Source organism: Zophobas morio, unplaced genomic scaffold (genome assembly GCF_036711695.1).
Source record: "Zophobas morio isolate AGI-343-1 ecotype UQ-CSIRO unplaced genomic scaffold, CSIRO_AGI_Zmor_V1 ptg000656l, whole genome shotgun sequence".
Taxonomy (NCBI): Eukaryota; Metazoa; Arthropoda; class Insecta; order Coleoptera; family Tenebrionidae; genus Zophobas; species Zophobas morio.
Genome location: NW_026972759.1, coordinates 127077 through 149544, shown reverse-complemented (window position 1 = coordinate 149544; position 22468 = coordinate 127077). Strand labels below are relative to the sequence as shown.

Genomic DNA, 22468 nt, shown 5'->3' with positions numbered 1-22468 from the left:
ATTTTAAAAATAAAGAACACTATAAAATTGTAGTCACGAAGGAGCTGGAATCATTAATGGTTCACGATGGATTTGAAATTATTAACATTGTTATCATACCCGATAAAAAAGTTTTAACGACCAACTAATATAAAGCTAGAATCACAGTAAGAGTGCTTCAACAAATAACAAAGGTTGATTTATCAAGAAAAATTTTCTCCCGTTATACCAAAATCATCTTTTCGATTACTGCTTGCTAAATCTAAATTTTTAACACCACATATAACAACAGCCTTCTTACATACAAAAAACTAAATACACCAGTTTATGTTTATACCACAAGGTATGTACTTAGTTACGGACAAACTAGAATTCTCACATAGAAAACTTTTAGAAAACATTTTTACAATAAAAAAAGAAAATGCGTCTTAAAAATTAATGTGGGCCTTTATGCCCTGAAAGGATCTGCAAGGCTCTCTTACAAGGATCTTTCTAACAGACTAAAAAAATATGGCTACCATAAAAACAAAACTGACGAATGTATATTCTATTTAAGTAACTTTGATACTATTATGGAATATCTATGTTGAATGACTGCATTTTAATTGGAGACCACATTACATTTATAGAAAAGCTTAAAAAAGAGTAGTACAGTAAAAAGAATATAACAAAATTGACAAAATCCTTGGAATAGACACAAAAAACGTTAACGACTTAATCTTTATGAGTCCAACTTCTAACATTGACCAACTTATACGAAAATATCCCTTGAATTTAAAATATAAATATAAGACACCTTTACCAACAACTGTAAACTTAAGCCCCAAAAGAAGGAGGTACTAACGAACATTACTACAGTTTAGTGGGTTCATTACGTAATATTGCAACTAGCACTAGACCCGACCTCTCCTATGTAACTTCTTTACTAAGCTGATTTCTACATTATAATAATGAGGAACATATAAAACTCGCCTTGAGAACTATCTTCCTCACACGAAAAATCTATCTTTATTTAAATACAAAAAATTTCAGAAAACAATACTAGTTGAACGCTACTGTGATTGGGAATTATAACCACAGAACTACAATAGGTCATATAATTTTGCTGGACGGATGCCCTATACAGTGGTCCCCAAAAAGTATTTAAATCCAAAATAAACAAGTTTTCTTACAAAGCAGAGTACGTTGCGTTGCGCAAAGCTGTAAAACTATAGTTAAAATGTACAATTAGTGAATCGTTACTATATTATTGAAGTAAAAATTTACCTGACATTAAGCTGTAAAAGATATACCAAAAGGATACGCTCAAATAAGAAGGTTCGAGGTATTGATATTGCTTATCATACGTCAAGGATATATCACTGACGAAGAACTCCTCTGTTGAACACGTATCTTCCGAATACAACTTGGCTGACATATTTACAAAATCACCCTCCAATCAAAAGCACAGCTTTTCTCTAAATTCTCTGTTATTAAGATATAATATGAGGCTGCAAGTAAAGGACAATGTACTGCTGCTTTGAACCTCTCAAAAAATTAAGAATAATCCTTATTATTCCAACCCTCCATTTCGGAAAAAAATTATTTGTTAAAAAATAAAAACCATAAATATGTAAGAAACCCCGGAAAATAAAGTCAGTCTTAGACTTTTCTTTTTGTTTTGTCACTGCCAGAGAGAGGAAAGTCGTAGATGCCACGTGCGGCGTCTTTTGGTGGTGGCGAGGGAGGAGAGAAAGTCTTTTATTTGGCGAAGTTAAACATTACCAACCTTTACTTTTATAAAGTTACTACCGTTTTTTATGTTAGGCTCTTCTTCTAAAAAGCCCAAGAGGGGTACTTTATTTTATATAAACTAAGTCAATAAAATAATAAAAGTAATTTGTATAAGTGCTCTTATTATTATTTTTTAAAAGATTATGCATAAAATAGTGACAACACCCATAAAATCTTCTCAAACACTTTTTAATTTCTTTTCCTCTCCAATTTCGCAACCTTCTTTGCCTGGTAATTTTTTTCCCCTATAAAGTACAATCATAAATATTTTCTTTATTGTTCATTGAGAGTATTTGATCGTTAGAAGCAACTACTCTCACTTCCGTGCTGGAGCGCAATCCAAAGAAATTAAAATATGACGAGGCCATTGTTAATAAGAAGGATGAAAGAAAGTCACTGTGTAAATTAGATTTGAGTACTGGTTATTATTTTGAAGTTAATATAGTTGAGTGTAGATTTCTTTTTCGTTTTTTTTGAATTTTTTAGCTTGAACTTGATTAGGTTTATTATTTTTTCAAAGGCTCCCTGTCCAGTTATAAAAGTTTTCCTTTCAAGCCATCTTTGAAGTCTTCTCAGACAACTGAAAGGTATTCTTGGCTTGTTGATATTAAAGATCGAAATCAAAAGAGACCCTTAGGTATTTTATAATTATTTATTTTTAATTAAATTTTTTTTTTTTAAAAAATACTCAATTTTGAGTTGTTCCTTTTTGTCTTCTAATAAAATATACAATTTTAAAATTTTTTTATTTGAAATCGTTAACCAACTTCCTCAAATTCATAAGTAACCTAAAAGTTTTAGAGGATAGTTATTATAAATAAAAATAATATATTTTGGGAATCTTAATTTTTTCTAATTAAATTCTTCGTTTATGTTAGAAATTTTTTTTACTTTTTTTTTTAACTGAGCATTATGGAAGTTAGTAATAAATTATAGAGTAAATTTTTAATTTGTCAATTCTTTCTACGCCCATTGCGAGGTATAAATCTTCCATTCGACACTTTTTTATTAAAAGAATACGATAACGCCGATTTAAGGGATTTTCCTTAGAGAAGAAAAAGTTTTAGTTATAGTTAATTAAATTAAATTTTATTAGGAATTAGCGAAAGTTTTTCTAATTTCTTTAACTTTTTATATAATTTAAAAATTGTTTTTTACGAATAAACTTATAATAAGGTGTTGTAATTTTTAATAGATGAAGGCTATGATCCCACCACGTTGTACATTCCCTCGCAAGCTTGGAGTAAATTTACAAGTTTTGAGCGACAGTATTGGGAGGTTGTTACAATTTATAAATAATTTAAAATTTTTTTTAATTAAAAATAAGTAAGTTAAAAAAATATTATAAAAATAATTATTAATACAGTTATAGTAAAAAAACTAATTTTATTTAGTTTTTTAATTAGATTATCAAGATTTAGTATTAGTCCAACTTTACCTTAATAAAAGAGTTAATCTTTGAATTATATACAAATTTAAAATAATATTAATTTTAAATTTTTTATGAGAACTTTTACAAAAAAAATATTAAGTTAAAAATTAAATTTCATGTAAATAAACTGACTACAAGCAGATATATTATATTTTATTTAAGTATTTTTTTTTAGATGTAAATCTTTTTGTGCGTGATTTGTTATAAAACCTTAATAAAGGGAATAAAAAATATTTTTATTTAAATTTGTATTGAATCAATAAAGCATTTTTTGAGAGAAAAGTAAACATTGTAATACAATAACGTTTATGAAAGTTATTGCATAATAGTAATAAGAATAAATCTGAGTTTTACTTAAATAAAAATAAACTAACAATTAACTGTAATAATAAATTATTACTACTAAAAAAAGTAATTGTATTTTTAAAATAAGCAAAGTAAGGTTTATTATAATATAAAAGTCTGTAGTCAGAAGATAAAATAATAAATTTATAACTTAAAAAAAAAAATTAAAAATATAATTTTGAATTATAAGTTAATTTTAATGAATTGTTTTGTGTAAAAAAGTCGTATATGAAATTTTATAAGTAAATAATAAGTAATAAATTATTTTTTTATATTAATTATAAATTAGATTAAAAAGGATAATTGGGATACAATAGTTTTCTTTAAAAAAGGTTTATTATAAAAATTATTATTATATTATTTTTATTATTTTTGTAGTGCGCTTTTCTTATCAATGTTATTATCCATTATCAAGTTTTGCTTATTATATATATTTTATTATAGTAAAAATATTTTTTTTTCCGTTTTTTAAATCTTATGTCAAACTCTATTATTATTATAAAACTTGTGGCATTAAGCATGTTATATATTAATTTTATAGAAAGTTTAATTAATAATCTTTATATATTTTTTTATTAGTATAATTATTCGCTGTACTTTTCTTACTATCGCAAAGTTTCATTCATAATTTTTGAATATTTTTTTGCTTATTTCATTATTTAGTATAATAACACTTTTATGATTATCATATTAAGAAAACTATACTCAACTTTTTATATATAGTATAGATTATTATTGTAATAATAAAAAGTAGTTATACTTAGTTATTATAATTTTTATAAAAACAGTAAAAAGTAAAGCTTTTTGCTTTTTTTTGAACAAGTTTTTGTTTGCTGCGAAAGTTGGAAAACCGTGAAAAAATTTTATAAGTTAATTAAGAAAGATTATTGGTTTATATAAAGGCCCAATAGTGAGTTAGTAGATATTTTATTAAAGCTTGCAGACTAAATAAATGCACTAAACTTTTTTTATCTAACAAAAATGAAGTTATTAGCGTTATTTTTTTAAATTCATAACAAACAAATTTTCTTAGAATATTCAAAAAGATTAATGAATATTTATATAAATGGATTACTATATATTATAATCTACTTTTTTTATAATGAAAGTATAAATGATAATGAACAATACATCAGGAAAAAACTACTAATTATGAATTTTGCGACATTATTAATATTTTAATACAATTTTTTTTTTTTAATAAAAGTAATAATAATGAATTTTTAATTACGAGTTGCATATGATATACATTTCAGAAAAGTTAAATAATTATGAATTTTATTACTTTAGTTAGTTTTTTATAATGCAAGTAATATTAATAATGAATTTTTATTAACGAGTTGCTTAGAAAAGTCTTTCAAAAAGTACTTATAATAATGGTAAATTTATTATTAAATTATTATTTCATTTATTTTTTAATGCTTTTTTATAAACGACTTGCAAGAAAATACATATGCTGGACTCTCATATAAAAAGTATATAAATAAAAATGAATTTTATTATGATATTTATAATGAATCTTTTATTTTTCAAAAGTAAAGATGTAAATATGGCATTTATTTTCATTACGTGAAAGTATAAGTAATGAATTTCATTACACAAAAGATATTATAAGTAACTTTTTGTTTATTAAGAGTAAAAATTATGTAAAAAAAGTCTAATAAAATAATGTGGTTCCTAGTTTTTATATAGGAAAAGTAAAACTTTAATGAATTTAATTATTGCTGGTTTGCTTATTAAATTAATCGAATATATTTATTGAAATTTATATCGATCATTTTAAAGAGAAAGTATAATTTTTTGAATTTGTTATTGGTTAGTTTCGTTAATATTAAACCTTTTTTATTCTGAAGTAAAAATTATTATAATAATTGGTTCCTGCTTGGCAGAACTTTATATATTTTATAAAAAAACTTTAAGAAGGTAATAAAAAATAATGGTTCCCAAGAGAAACAAAAAACGTCAACTTTTTGTTAGCAATAAAAACTGTGAAAAAAGGGGCTTTTTTAGAGGCTTATTTTTAAAAGCATGTCAACTTTTTTAATGAAAAGTTTTTTTATATTAAAAAAAGATCAGCCATAAGCAAGAACTAGAAAGTTTTTAAAATTTATTTAAATTATATAAAAAAGACTTTTTCTTCAATATTTTATTTCAATGTAGTATCACGCTTTTCTCTTTAAGCGCAATTAATATTTATTTGATATCCTTTTATATTGTACCATAAATCCTTTTATCGGAATTCACTATATTACTTGCACTATTATAACTTTTAGTATTCATTATTTTTAATGCTTCCAATCATTACGATTTTAGGAAAGTTTTATGAACTTTATGAAAAAGACGCAGAGATTGGACAGAAGGAGTTTGATTTAAAGTTGACTGAAAGAGTTAATATGAAAATGGTGGAGTTTATTATAATAATGATAACAATGTTAATAATACTAAAACAATATGTACTTCATAAAAAAGATTATATAAAATATGAATGTTTTAAAAGCATGAATTTTTTTAATTATCATTTTATTATTTTCATTATATTTATGGATCTTGAGTTATTTATTGATTTATTATTAAAGGTGGGCGTTCCTGAAAAAACTTTTGTCCCGTGGGCCTCAAAGTTTATTGGCTTGGGGTAACTGACTTTATATTTATATTGAACTAATTAACAATTTCCATTTTACTAAATAACCAATAATCTGTTTTTTTTCTGGTAGAACAAAATTTATTGGTGTTTTTGTTAATTTTTTAAAAAAATCAACTAATTAAAATGTCATATGTAGAAAACTAGCCAGTTGTATGTTTTTATTTTTTTGAACTTTGTTTACTGGTCTACATAATTGACAAATTGATGTTGAGTTTTAGTCTATTATAAGCAAAACAGAAGTTTTATTTTAAACAATTAATTAATAGCATATGCCGAATAACTATAAGACAACTTTTTGGTTTTGTTACCTGCAATTGGCTTAAATAAGAATAATGAACCACTAAAGAAATTTAATCAAAACAATTAGCCAATTACCCGTATTTTTTGTGGTTATGTATGGCTAGTGGCTATTATTTATTATTAGCTAACCGAAAACCTTTCTTATAACCAGTAGGCCAATCACTAGTTATTTTCTTTTCTATTTAATAAATTTTATATACTGATATCATGAAACTTCTAGCTTAATGTTATATCTAAAAATCCTCATTTTTAATTACTTTTTCTGTCGTTTTATATTTTTATATATATTTTGTATATATTTCTACTTACTTTATAAACTTTTTTATTTTTATGTATTACTTTTGTTATTTATTATGAAGTAGTTATATTTATTTTAACTTTTATTTCTTTTTTTAAGAATAAAACTTCCTGTATGAAAAAAATAGTAAAAATATAAAACTAAAGGTTAACAAAATTAGGGAGTATAATAAATAATAAATTTTTCAAAAGTAAAAAATATAATGGCAATAGATGGTAAAATAAAAAAAATAAATATAGTAAAATATACTGGTAATAAAAAAGTATTGAATATGAAAAATTCCTTTTATAAATTATTATATATAAAAAGCTACAAAGTAGCCAAAGTAGAACGAAATGGAAAGCGGTTTGCAGAAAAGTATGCGAGAGAAAGAACAAAATATTAAATCAAAAGAAAAAGTTTGTTGTTTTTTATTAAATTTTTTTTTTCATTATTTTTGTTGTAACCTTTATCGGCTTTTTATTGGCTTTACTATTTTGCTTCATTATTTTTGTGTAGACTGATTGTTATTATTTTTGTTGCAATTATACTAAATATATTATGTGTTTTTATTGGCTCGTTTACTTTATTAATATGTTTTTTTATTAAGAAAAGTATAAAAAGTCTATAAAAAATTTTTTTTTGTCTCAGAAGTAATTTTCATTACATTTGTTGCAGTTTTTTTATTATTCGTCTTTGCTTGCAAAGTAATTATTATTTTTGTTGCCAATCTTGTATCAATTTTTTTTTAATATTAATAGTTGGTGTTATAAAAGTTTTCTTTTTATAACAATTTTAATATTTTTTATATATAATTTTTTTTTGCTTCTTTTTTAAAGTTTGTTTATTATTTATCATTAAATATTTACTTTCTCTTCTTTTTATGTCTTCTTTTATGCATTTTTTACCCTCGAATTATATTTTTATTATTATTGTTTATTATTTTTTATATTAATAATTTTATGTACCAATAAATATTTTATTTTTTACATTTTTACAATTTTTTATATATATTTCTATAATATTATTAAGAAAACTATATTATAATTTATATAAACTTTAATAAGTATATATTATACAACATTTTATTTATTTATAATTTTCTGTTTACTTTTACTTTTTATATTTTTATTAATTTTTTTTATTTAGAATTATTAATATTTATTAATTATTTTTATTTTTTATTTGTAATAAATAATATAAAAGTTTTCTTATACACTTAATATATATTAGTAAGTTATATTTATTTTTGATATCATAGAATTATACCTTTTTACTTTTATATCAGTTATGTTATTTTTTTTATGAGGGAAACTTTTTTCTTTAGTTTTTTATATATGTTTATATTATTTTTTATTAAATAATTATAATATAATATTCTTGTAAAACTATATTTTTATTATTACTTTTCGATTAGGTCATTAACCGGGAACTGAAGTGTATTATAACAGCCGGCACGCTATTGGGCGATATGGTGGTCGACGAAATGTCTACTTACATTATGTCTATAAAGGTAATGCTATTAAACTATGAGATTACGTGATTTTTTTAAAATAGTTTCATTGAATGTTTAGTTGTATATTATTGGATACTTTTAACCAGTCATACATTGAATATGGAATAGTTTCATTAAAATTTTCTACTAATCATGTAATTGGTCACTTACACTTGCAATTTTTATATAACAATAATAATATTGATATTACGGATTATAATAATATGGGTCACTCGTCTGCCGTCTTCACTGTAGCATAGGTTGTTAAACCAATATAGGTCGAATACTTTTTTAATAAATCTAATCAGTAAAAAGGTAGTAAAGTTATTTACTGTAGTAAAGATAAGCCAATGAGAGCTGTTTACGTATTTGTATAAAAAAGAAATTCATTATTAAATAAAGTTAGTAGTTTGCTTTGAAAGAAAATTAAGGAATTTATCCAAAAAATAAGTTTAATGATATAAATATAATTGAAATGAATATAATTTTTATTGGCTAACTGTGTTGTACAATAAGTTTCTTTATCCAATTACTTTCAGCGATGCTTGCATTGGTGGACTAAGATCGATATAAGTTAATAAGGAAGTCCTTGGTTCGTCGGACTAAGCAAGCTTGCATGTGATTTAAAAATAAAACTTGGTAAAATTGTACCGTAAAAAAAAAATGGAAATGTAATAAAAATCACATATAAGTATTATTAGCTTTTTATTATTATAAAAAAGTTTTATTATATATAGCGAAAAATAACTTTTACTTTTTTGTGGCTTATTTATTGAAAAACTTTTAAGTATTTTTTATATTAGGAAGATAATATGAATTACGGCATCGTTTTTGCTGACTGCTCTACTGGAGAGTTTTTTATCACGAAATTTACGTACTTTTATTTAGGTGTATCCAATAATTAATTTGGTAAATATTATCGTTAAGTGAAGACTCAAATCGCACTTTTTTGAAGACCATTTTTATGCAAATAAAGCCACGTGAGTTATTACTTGAAAAAGTTAAGCTCGATGGACGTTATAATTGGCGAATTTTTAACGTTGAAATAAAATTTGTGCTGGAAAAAAAATGAAACTTTTTTAATTTTTAAATATTTATTAGTTTTTAATTATAATTTTATAATTATCAATTTTTTTATTTATATATATTACATACTTTTTTAAAATTATTGTTTCCTTTAGATATTTGAAATATACTATAAAATTTATTATTTATATGAATTCTGTGGAGTTTTTAGTTGTAAAAACTACCAACGTTAACACTTTTTATGTTTTAGGGCTGTTTTTCCAGCGAGACGCTAAAAACTATAAAGAATTACTTGAGCAATCCTGTCGTGAATAAGGTTCTCTTTATTTTACCGTCTATTGGTTAAATTTTATTTAAGTATTTTCTCTTACATTGTAATATCTTACTATAATAAAGGATTTATATTTATCTTTTATTGGTTAATAATTAAAGTTTGATGTTTAATTATCGACATATTTTTAGTCCTCCAATGGCACATTTCATTTCACTTTTTGTAGGTTTAAAAGATGATTTTATTGGTTAATTGTTATTTAGTTTTTATATAAATTCTATTGGGCAGTGTGAAACAATTTTTTGTAGAATTACGCTATTCAATCTATTATTGGTCCGTTTATACAATTGAACATTGAATAATTAATTTAATTTTAAATGTTTTGTTTTTTTAAGCTGACATTCTATTGGTTACTTCATTCATTATGTCTTATAAATGTAGATCTTCTCTTCTATAGGATGATATTTTATTTTAATTTTATAGTTACTTTCAAGGACAGAATTTTTAGGGCGGGACTCCGCATTAGATTTATTGAAATATAAAAATTATTTTGGTAATGGAATTTTTTTACAGTTAAAAAAATAAATGATAACACTTATTTTGAAAATATTATAATAATAGAAAGTATTAAATTAACAATATTATTACTAAAACAAATATTTTTTAACCTTCTAGAAATTTAAAACTCGCTATAAATATATAATTTTATTGATAAGAATTTTATAACCGACGCATATCCAATAATAAAATAATATATTAAAATATTTTTATTAATACTGAGAATATTAATAATAAGAAGTAAATAATCACCAAAAGCAATATAAATAAAGATTGTTTTATATTTTTTAATAGATTTTTATTAAAATAATTTGAAGGAAAACAATAATAGTAATAAATAATAATTATGAAAATTAATATTTTATTAAATATAAATAGTTAATGTTTTATAAGTATATTAAGTCTTTTCTTATAATATTCTAATTATTATTATTATAGGTTATATATTTCTTTTAGAAAGCTTATTAATTACTTTTAAACTTCATAAATATCATAAATTTTGGGTGATGTATTAATTAAAGTAAAATTGAGTTTTAAATAATTTTAATAAATTTATTGTGTATTATTTTTGTTGTATAAATAAATTTACTTTATATTATTATTTATTATATCACCTTTCCGTTGTATATAATGCATCTTTTATCGTTTTACTTCATAAAATTGAATTACAGTAATATATAATAAATTGATATTGTATTATTATTCATAACATGTTCATATAAAAATTTTTTTTTATTTATATAAATTTATTTTTCTTTCATTATTTTTGGACTTTACATTAATTTTTCGTTATTTTATTTTATTTTATAAAAAATTAATTGCAATGTTGATTACCTTTTTATTATTAAATTTATATAAATTTAAAATTTATATTATTTATAATATATATAATATTTTTCTATTGAAAATATACTTCTGCAATTAATTATTATTTAACATAAAATTTTATTATGTTAATTAAAAGTTTTTTTTTTATCTAACAGTTTTAAAAAAAAATAAAATGTTTTTTTATATTTTTTTACTCAAGCTTAATGAAATTTTCTCATTGTATTAAAATTTATGAAAATAAATATAAAAAGTTTAATATTTTTTTTTATACTTTTTATTTTTTTTTACTGAAATGCTATTAAATCATACATATAAGAAATATAATATTATAAAGAAAATTTTAAATTTTTTACTAAATATCAAAAAATTGTTAAATTTTTAAAATAATTTTAATCTTTTGCTTTTATTTCATATTATTTCTAATAAAATTTTAAAAATAAAAATTAAAAATATATTAAAAATAAGCAAATAATAAAATTTTTTAATAGAGATTTAAATAGTCATCATTAACAAACTTTTTTTTAAAGAAAAATATTTGTAATAGTAAGTAAATATCTAAATCAATATTTAATATTACAGTAATACTTTTATATGTCGTTCAAATGTGAAATATATAAATTTTTTATATTATATAGTAAATACCAAAATAATAACTGAAATTCAAAAAGAAAAAATAGAATACCAGTTAAAAAAATAAATAAAAGTATAATATATCAAAAGTTTATATAAAAATTAATATAATAGTTAATAAAAGATTAGTAATGAACTTTTTTTATATTTTTTTTTACTTTATTGATTTATTTATATGTTTTTTATTATACGATTTTATACTTTATTTATTATTATAATTAAAAAGTATTAATAATAATTTGTTTAAATTTATTATTTTTATATACCTTATAACTTTATAAAAAAAAATTTTATTTATATTTTCTATTATAGTTATATATATATATAATAAAATATTAACTATTTTATTTTTTTTTTTAGATAAGAAAAATAATTTTTATTGATCTTCGTTTAATAGTACTATTATTAATTTTATATACTTTGGTTTTTGTAATAATATTTTTTTTATTTTTTAAAAAATATATTTTTTAATTTTTTTCTTATAAATCATTCAAATATATATTATTTTTGATATGAAATTTTGTTATATATATTATACGTAACTACTTTCCTTTATATTAACTAAATAATTAATAAATCCATAACTAATAAAAAATATAGTGTAAATCGTAAAAAATATTTATTAAATAAATTATTATATTTATATTATATTATTTCTAAATTATTAATGATATTAATAGTAATAATCAGTTTAAAAATATCTAACAAAAAAACATTCCCAATATATAATATTTACTATATAAATTAGTTTATTTTTAATATATTTCTTATAATATTATGATATTTATAAACTATTCTACTTTTTTTATTACAAACTTACTTAGTTTAGGTTTTAATTATATTTGTTATAAATTATTATATAGTGTTATAGTTAAAATTTCTGGCTTTTTTATTATTTTTATATTATTTAAAAGTTTATATACTAATAATTGTTATATTATTATATGAATATATTATTTCTATTATTTGTAAAGTATTATTTAGAAATTATTATTATTAACGGTTTTATATAATATATATATATATTAAGCATAAAAATTTTTTATATACTTTTTTATTTATTAAAAAAAATTGAAATTCTTTTTACTAAAACTAAAAATTTAAAAAATATTTTAATAATTATTATTATTATGTAAAAAATATTTTATATACTTTTTTTAAGAAATTTAATATCATTTTTTGATTATTTAAATTTTTATTATTTTTGAGTTTATCTTAATTTCCTTTTATTATTTATATTACCATTTATGAATTTTATATATATTTATTATTTACATGTTCTTGTTAATATGTATATCTTTTTTGTTTATTATTTTAATTTTTTAAATAATAAGTGATATTAATGTAAAAAATTTTAGGTATTATATATTTTTGTTATTATAAAATATATAATATTATCTAATTTTTCCTTAATATTATTAATTTTCTCACTGGCGGTAATAATAATAATATATTATTTTTTTACTTTTACAATTATTATTTATTATTATAGAAAATAGCCTTGAAAAAGTTGAAGAATATTCTTTTCTGCCGAAAGTTTGCTTATTATATTCTATTTATATTTATATTTTTATCTACTATTCTATACTTTTCTTATTATATTATTTTTTGTTTTCAGCCCCTCGAAAAGTATATTAACGATGAGTTGGTGCTCTCTTCGTTGGGTGCTTTGCTTTACTATTTTGAAAAAGTAAAGAAAAATTTACTTATATTATCTTTTTTTTATTATAAATAAACTTATCCAAAAAAAAATTTATTCCTTAAAAAATTGGCAAATTTTTGTTAAAAGTGTTTTATATTTTTTCAATTATTATAATTCTTATTGAATTTTTTTATATTTTACTATTTTATAGAACTGTTTTATATTAATAACTTGTTTGTGTCAACATGTGTACCTATTTTCTAGAAAAAAGTATATATCACATATCCCATAATAATTATAATATTAATAGTAATATTAATAAATATAATTTCAATATTGATAATTTTAGAGGCTCTCAGCAGTTTCAATATTTCTTGTGTATTATTTATCTTATGAAAGTGTAAATATTATATTATAATTTTTTTTTCAATTTTTTTAAAATATTCTTTATTCTTTATATAAATTTTTATATTATTATGCTTATCAGCTTCGCATAGCCAGCGAACTTCTCCCCTCCGCCGTTTTCAAACACTATAATCCTTTGAGCCATGGAAAAACCATGTTGCTTGTGCGTTACATTTGGCCCAATGAAATCTAGTTAAGTCTCTATTATAAAGTCTTTATTGGTCCATTTTGTAGGACTCGCAGTGCTTGCATAATTTGGACATTTTGCATAACTCAGCGGATATGAGCAACTCTGGAACTTTGTTAGAGTTACTCAGTCATTGCCAGACTTCTTTTGGTTTATTATTATTGTTATTATTACTATTATTACGTTGCATTATATAATAATCGCTTTATATATGTAAAAACGTTATAATACATCTATAAGTATAATATTTTTCAGGTTATACTAAACTTTCCGTACCTATAGATTACTTATTCGTCATGTGTTTGGTTCTATTAGGAAAGCGGTTATTTAAAAAATGGCTGACTCACCCGCTTTTGAGTATTGAAGCAATGAATGACCGATACGATGCTGTTGAAGATTTTCAGCGAGGCTTGCTTGATAGTTGTAATAATAAATATAAAATAAATATTAATATACTAAATAAAAATAAATATGATTCAATAATAAAATATATAATCTTTAACAATATTTTTCTTTCCATATATAAGAATAATAAATTTTTATTAATATAAAAAGTAAGGTTTCTCAACTATGCGAACCATATTTATATAAAAAATATTTATAAATAACTACAAAGAAATAAATTCTCTTTTTTTAATCTTTTTATTATTGGAGTGAAATCAAACTGAAGTAAAGATTAATAGTTTTAGTAAAAAGTAGTTTTAAAATGTATATATTCTTTATTATTACTAAATAATAATAAATTTCTTATAAATATAATTAATAAACATAAGAATTTATTAAACATTATAATTTTATGTTCATAAAAAGTTACTGAAATTTTATAATAGTACTAATAATAATTTTTTTTAGGCTTAAAACTGGAAGAAGTTTGCGATTTTGAACGTTTATTTTCGAAAATGCGGAACTTTTCGTGCAAATTGAGCGACTTTTTTATGCTAATGCATTCCTTGCGTTTAGTAGTGGTAAATATTTTTTAATATTATTTTTGTTGGTTCATAATAATTTATGGTAATGTGAATAAATAGCTTAATATTGCTTTTTATTGGTGGTATTATAGTTGCAGCGGAATGGTGGAAAATTCATTTTATTTTTTATAAAACCTTGGGCAAATATTATTTTATTAATGTAGTTTTTGTTATTTCATTAATATTCATGTTACCATAGATAAATATATTTTTTTAAAAAAATGGCTGTTTGCACATACCTCCTTCTATTGGTCGTATTTTTTATCTTTTTAGTTGTGGTAAAAAATAATTTTATTATATATGTATTTATGTAATTAACAATTATCTATTCTTGGTCTATTGTTGTGTTAGTATCAACAAATATTATTTTTTGCTTTACTCGATCGTCTTCTTTCCTAATTTGTAGTGCAGAACAATATTATATCTAATAATATTATATAATTTCTTTTAAGCAATATTTGTTGGCGCCTTGAAAATTATGTAATTACAAATATATAATGAATTTTTTTGTTAATCGTTTCTGGTTTTTTCGTAGTATATCCCTGTAGTTGATAATATTTTTCAACTGTATTATTTTTGGTGAATAACATTTTATTTATTAATACTGAATTACACATCACACGTGAATTTTATACAACTTTTACTGATTTTTTATATAAATAGTTATTTTGCTGTAATATTTTGTTTTTATTTTTCTAGTTTATTGGTTGTTAAACTTGAACTTAATTTAAAAAGTTTAAATAAATTTTATCGGTCGTTTTTTTGTTGGGTGTGTACACTAAACATGTGCATTTCACCACACTTCATTGGCCGATTTTTTTGTTAGATAAATAGCAGTTAAATAAAAGTTAATTTTCTCGTTAAGCTATTGGTTGTCTTTGAAGTTTATTATTTATAGTAATATACTTTTAACTTTTACTGTAAGAAAAAGTTTTATTTTGACATTTAACATTTTTTTTAACTAAAGAAATATTATATTTTTATCAAATATCTTTTTATTAGTTTATTAACTTATTATGATAACTTCATTATATTAGTATATTGTTGGTTTTTATTTTTTATATCCTACTTATTTATATCTTTTGTAATTGATATTCACTGAATATACTTGAAACTTAGAAAGAAGTTGAGTCTGTTCAGACAATCGTTACTCAGTTAAAGTCTAAACTTCTTCGGCAAGTTTGTGGAATTCATTGCGATGATAATTGTAATATTTTATTATTATAAAGTCTAGTAAAAAAATAAAGGAAACATGATAACTATTATTCTACCACGTGGTTGGAACTTACTATTTTAGCCTTACTTAGCGAATAAGCCACCAATTATATTATTTTATTAATAAAGAGACCAATAACAATTTATAAGTTATTTATTAATTTTCTTTATACTTAATGAAGCAGAAGGCCTTTTCCCCAACATTGCTTCTCTCGTTGAGTACTTTTCTTCTACGTACATTGAAGAGGCTTCTGTCCGAGAAGAGAAGTTCGTCCCCTCGAAAGGCTTCGGTATTTATTTTTTATATAATAATAATGAATAATTATAGTTACAGTTATAATGAATAATACTTTAAAATGTGTCCATATTAAGTAACTTTCTTATACAAACTTTATAGTAATTATTAGTGGAGTTCATAATAAAAAACCATTTGGGATTTTCAGAATCTCTTTTACAGGAAGTTGGACTGCTTAAGATTGGCATGTTCAATAATTATAATGACATAACTCTTCCAATCCCCTTTTGTGTACTCCACTTCGCAAATTTTCACGTGTTCTCTAGTCTCGTGACGCTCAATCATTGAAATTTATGTTCTACAAAACAGAAATTGGCTATTTAGACTTTTTTAAAACAACCAATTACTGTTACTATAGAATGATAAGCAAATTGCAACTAAAATTATAATAAGGTGACGATTTATCAATGAAAGTTACAATAATTGACCATTTAGAAAACTAAGTGAGAAACATGTGTTCGATATAATTTGGTTATACTATTTTGCCCTCGGCAGCGTTGGTTTGTTAGTACTACAGTTTTTAGGAGCCTTATACTTTCTTACTTATTATATTTTTATAGACATAAAAAAAATATTATTTTATAGTAACTAGAACTTTTTAGTTAATAAATAAATAACTGTAAGTAGTTTAATTAAAAGAAAGCTTAATATAAAAACAAATGTACATTTATTACCGCAATATAAATAAAAATAGTTTATACGACTATTATCGGAAAATTATACAAATCTTCATAGAAGAAAACATTTTTGAAAGTGAGCTAAACTAATTTTATAAGCATTATAAATATATAAGTATTTACTATACTTTTTAAGGAATATAGTTAAGAAAGTAAACAACTCCTTGCATTGGAGCTTAGTTATAGGCTTATAAATTCACCAGCCATACAAGCGGGCGTTAGTGATTGGATCAATTTCGTAGTGTTACTACACTAACAAAAATACATTTTTGCTGGTTTGTATTGTAAATAGTTCAACAGTACTGGAGTCTTCAAATTTATATTTAGTAAAAAAACTTATTCATATAATTATATTTGTAATAAAGACAGCAATTACGATACAATAAAAGAAGATCTTTTACTATTTGAAGAAAAGTTTTATGTTGAACTTGAAGAGGTTAAGAAGTTATTAAAGTAAATTTTTTTGTTCTGTACAATATAATATAGACTTTTTCTTTCTTATAAAAAGACGCACATTGTAAAATAAATATAATAAATTTTACTGGTTTATATATTTATTATTTATATAAGAGCATTGCATTTTAGAATTCGCAATTGCGCACTTATCAGCATGTAATAGTATTATATGCATTTATAATAATGCACAACACTAATAAATTATTTATATATTATAAAATAATGAACAGTAATAAAATTTAGTAGTTTATATATAATAATAAAGTTTTGCTAATAATAATAAAGCTCTTTGATTATAACTAAATGTACTCTACTGGTTTTTATATGTATAATAAAAGCTTTACTTAATATACGTAGCAAAAGCATGTACTTGTATACAATAATATTTATATAAAAGTTGTACTACCTTAGCGGTTTATAATATATTTATAGGGGCTTTCTTTTAACCACTCGTGCAGTGCACGTGACTAATTAACATTAAAAAAAACACCTTTATAGTAAATAGCTAGCAGTTCTATATATACTTATAAGAACTATACATGCAGGGAGCCCACCATCACGTTTCGAGCGCTCGGCAAGGAACCCTTCCAGTTGGAAGTAAAGTCTACAGTAAAAGTTCCGAAGGGTTTCATATTAAAATCAGAAACCAAAGTTCTATATATATACTTCTATAATCAATAATATTGTTAAATGATAATTTTCATTATGATTATCATAATAAATGTTGCATAAAATTCCTTATTATATTTTCATTTTATATTTATATATCAGTTTATTAATTTTTTGTATAGAAATTTCGCCGTTACTGGTCACCAAAAATACAAAAGCTTATTACTCCCTATTTAGAACTCAACGAGACTTTTGAGCGTTCTTCTATAAATGTTTGTTATTACTATTATAAATATTATTACTTATTTATTTTAGTTGAACTTAAATCTGATAGGCTTATGAGAATGTAGTACGAAAATTTAATGAGCACGATAAGCTTTGGAAAGAGTTTCTTGTGTGCGTTTCGGAATTCGACTGCCTACAAAGTTTGTATAGAGCAACTCTGAGCTTCGAAGGTAAGTAATTTATAAAAACTGATTGGCGCTTTTAGTGCCCATTGACATGTTGTGGTACATATTTTTTACCTTTAAATCGTTAATATGACAATTTTATTATTTTGTAGGAGTTTTTTTTATATTACTTCGTTTTATTTTATTGGTTGCTTTATTTTACGTGCGCATAATTTTAATAATTATTTATGATACATACATATAGCCTCGTGCTTAGCATAATATATTAATAAATTAGAGCCCACGTGTCGTCCTCAACCTTTTTATCGCGCTGAACCGCTTTTATCATTAAAAAATATGCGCCACCCATGCCTCTGGTAAGCCGTTATTTTATTGGTGGATCTCATTTTTTTTAGGGGTAAAAGTTTTAATATAAAGAATTTGCTGAACTTTATCTTTTTATTGTTCAGTAAAAATATTGATTATATCCCCAACAATGCCGTTTTTGGAGAGGAACAGCATCCTAATGCAATGATCCTTACGGGTCCCAACATGGGAGGAAAGAGCACTTTCCTTCGGCAGGTCGTGCCTTGGTGTTTTTTTAGCTGAGATTCGTCAATTATTTACATTTATTTCCGCTGATCACGACTTCTTGCATTAGACTTGTCTTGCTGTTATCCTAGCTCAGATTGGTTGTTTTGTTCCTGCGGAATCATTTCGGTCTAAATATTTATGTAGATTCGTTTCTTTATACTTTTATATATAATATGTACCGGTCATTATTATTATGACAACTTTTTAGCTTTACACCAGTCGATAGAATATTTACGAGACTTGGCGCTAACGATAATATTATTGCTGGACGTTCTACTTTTATGGTTGAGCTTGAGGAAACCGGTTGATTATTATTATTACTATTATTATAATTATAACTATTATTATTATTATTATTATTGACAGCTAATATTTTAAACAATGCTTCCAAACGATCATTGATAATACTAGACGAACTTGGAAGGGGCACGAGCACTCACGACGGGTTGCTTTTAATAATAATTACGAATAATACTTTTCTATTTTTATTGAAAGTACATTTCTATTATACTTATTTAAGCTGCTCACTATTATTATAGTTATGCACTTGCCTATTCGGTTATGGAGTATCTTGCCGCACGCGTCCGGTGCATTACTTTATTTTCCACTCATTATCACCTTTTATGCGAGGAGTTTACTGAAAATAAAAATGTCATGCTCAACCACATGGCCTGCTCAGTTGATCCAGTGAAGTATTATTTTTATTTTAATGAATATTACGTAAAACAGAAAGAATGCTTCTAAAGTTTTATATATAAATAGTATAAATGATAATATTTTTAGCATTTTTTTTAACGTATCAATATTTTTAGTGTTATTATTATTTCATATATTTGTTTATTACTAAAATCTTCCAGATAAAAGTTTTTATTTATTATTAATTACATATACGTAAACAATAGTGGTCTTTTTTTCTGTTAAGTTTATTTTAATTGGAAAGTTTATATATACTTTAATAAGTTTAATTACTTCTTAATTGAGTATATGATGTTTCTTATTTTTTTTTTGTATATTATTCACATTATTATTGTTAAAATAAAGTTAATTATAATATTTATTATTTTATAAAAAGCAAACTTTATACGTAACAACTTGATTATATATTATCACATATTGATATATTAAAAATACTTATTCATAACTATATATTTTTTATTTAGTGAACATTATGCGAAGTATTTATTATATATATCACTATTATATGCACAAATTTTGTATAAATCTCGTTAAAATATTTTACAATTATTTATTTTTTACTTGCAAATTTGGGTGTCATTTTATTTTTATAAAAACAATTCTGTTATCTTTAAAAACTTATATTCATTATTATAATTGTAAATATATTTTCGCTCTAATAAGATTTTTATTATAAATTTTAATGAAAAATAGAAATGAAGTTACTTTTCTTTATAAACTTGAAAAAGGTTTCTATTTTGCAATTTTTATAACGAAGAACAGTGAATTTAATGAATTTATTTTATAAACTGAAGGCGAGTGCCCCAACAGTTACGGGCTCAACGTGGCTAAAATGGCGGGAATTCCTTTTGCAGTTGTTCAAAAGTTTTATTATTTCCATTTTCACTGATGAATTATTATTAATAACTTTTTTCATTAGCGCTCAAAAAAAAGCAGCTGAGCTCGAGAAAAAGTTGCTTACCAATAAATATCCAAGGTATTCTAAATATTATAGAAAATTAGTGATAGTTTATGTTAAAAAATTTCTTATAACTTTTATGTATTACAATTTTTTTATTGAAAAAAAAAAAACATTATTTTATATATAAAGGTTATTTGTTTTATTATCTGTAAATTCCTTCATTAATTATAATATAGATATATATATTTTTTTATTATAAAGTTATAAATTATACACAAATAAAATTATGTATTACGCACAAAATATTCTCCTATTTTTATGATTTTTTTTATTTTATTTATTCTTCTATCAGAATTATTATTTCTCCTTTTTTTTTATTATTTTTGTTATATAATAAATAAACTTTATTTCCTATATTTTTATAATATACCCTAATTACAATATAATAAGTATAACTAAAGCATAATACGTTTCAGTAAATTTTTAGAAATTTTGGTCAATTTTCATTTTAGTGATTTTTATCTTTGCAACGTTTCTCCTAACATCCATTTTTGCACTGCTTTAAATGTTTTTCTCTATTTTTTAAAACTTTATGAAAGAATTATTCTTATAAATAATAAAAATATAATTTCTATTACTTTCACTAGTTTTTGTTATTTTTATGTACAATAGAAGCGGCTTGTTTAAAGCGTTCCTTCGCGGCATTGAAGAAAAAAATATAGAAGTAGTCAATGAGTTTTTTAACAAGTTGATTGCTTTGGCTTATTAATAAAATTACTATACCAAAGCATCTAGAAGGAAAAAAAAAATAAAAAAGCGAGTACAAACAGCTACATTCGTTGCTATATAAAACTTATAATTATTATAAAATCTACTAGTATAAAGATCTATATAAGAGCTTTTAAGTATAAATATCTTAGTATTACTAAAAAACGTACACCCGTATAACCAAATAAAGATACTGGATGTTAGAAAAAAGCGACACTTTTTCTGTGAAGATCTACAGTGCAGCTCGCTATCGGCCCTCCTTGCCTAAATCTTTACACAACGATATTACATTCTACCAGTAGGGAGGCGTGTATGCTACTAATTACTAAGAAGCTGTGCCAGATTCCTCTTAGTGTATGTATGCGTTTTTTATATAAAAATAGTATAATGTACAATAAATAAATAATAATTAATAGAGTTTTTTGGTTGTTATATACTTGCAAACCCTATTCAGAGAAGTTGTACTTCACTACTTTTCGATAGAAAGCGCTTTCTTTTTGTTGGACTAAACTCTAACAAATCATGTGCACCTACTGCGTAGTATATATACCACCTGTCTACCCACGAGCTTTATATTATGTGCCCATCTAATTGACACAGACACCTAGATGAGCACCTTTTTATTGTGGGTCCCACATTTTCAAACATTTTTTATTTTTTCCCTGAAGGTATAAATGCCGTTTTTAACGGGAACCGTAAATCAATTGCTCGTTCTCAAAACTCTACTGCACATGTCTGAGTTGGGCAACGCATACTCGTTACGCTGCTAAAATCACATTTTTAAACAATTCGAGGAGCTAACTTTTTCAAATTCTATTAATAAATCATTTTTTCCTCCAATAAAAATACCGTATTTGTGTAAAAGAGAATCACCGTATACAAAAATTACTTCATATGACATGGCATATATTTTTATTAAGACTTTATTAGTTCTATTCTTCAATAATATTGAAAAAATCCCACTCATACTCAAATATGTTGCTCAGCGGGCGCTTTTATTAGCGCCAGCCTTGATAAAGGGCGGCCCTTGAATATTATTTTTGTTATATAAATTTTTTTATAATTTATTAGTTATATTTACTTTAATAATTAAATTATCTTTATGTCA

The 22468-nt window shown here is 22.6% G+C and overlaps 1 protein-coding gene across 1 annotated transcript; it reads left to right on the top strand.

The window, feature by feature from the left end:
- The first annotated feature begins 1895 nt into the window (after nucleotides 1–1895).
- LOC135121653 (uncharacterized) lies at nucleotides 1896–21361 on the top strand. The gene is given in 36 exon segments (XM_064045955.1): nucleotides 1896–1983; nucleotides 2057–2152; nucleotides 2273–2389; nucleotides 2948–3030; nucleotides 3819–3861; nucleotides 5843–5931; nucleotides 6106–6161; nucleotides 7081–7102; nucleotides 7104–7169; nucleotides 8168–8263; nucleotides 9049–9119; nucleotides 9173–9245; nucleotides 9522–9587; nucleotides 10026–10095; nucleotides 13051–13094; nucleotides 13177–13248; nucleotides 13688–13768; nucleotides 13840–13942; nucleotides 14108–14215; nucleotides 14645–14757; nucleotides 15880–15967; nucleotides 16158–16265; nucleotides 17313–17400; nucleotides 17949–18054; nucleotides 18195–18284; nucleotides 18347–18467; nucleotides 18700–18778; nucleotides 18872–18983; nucleotides 19063–19121; nucleotides 19204–19298; nucleotides 19362–19440; nucleotides 19535–19687; nucleotides 20385–20419; nucleotides 20486–20555; nucleotides 20611–20667; nucleotides 21265–21361. Coding segments are annotated over 36 exon segments (2994 nt in total).
- Nucleotides 21362–22468: the final 1107 nt, after the last annotated feature.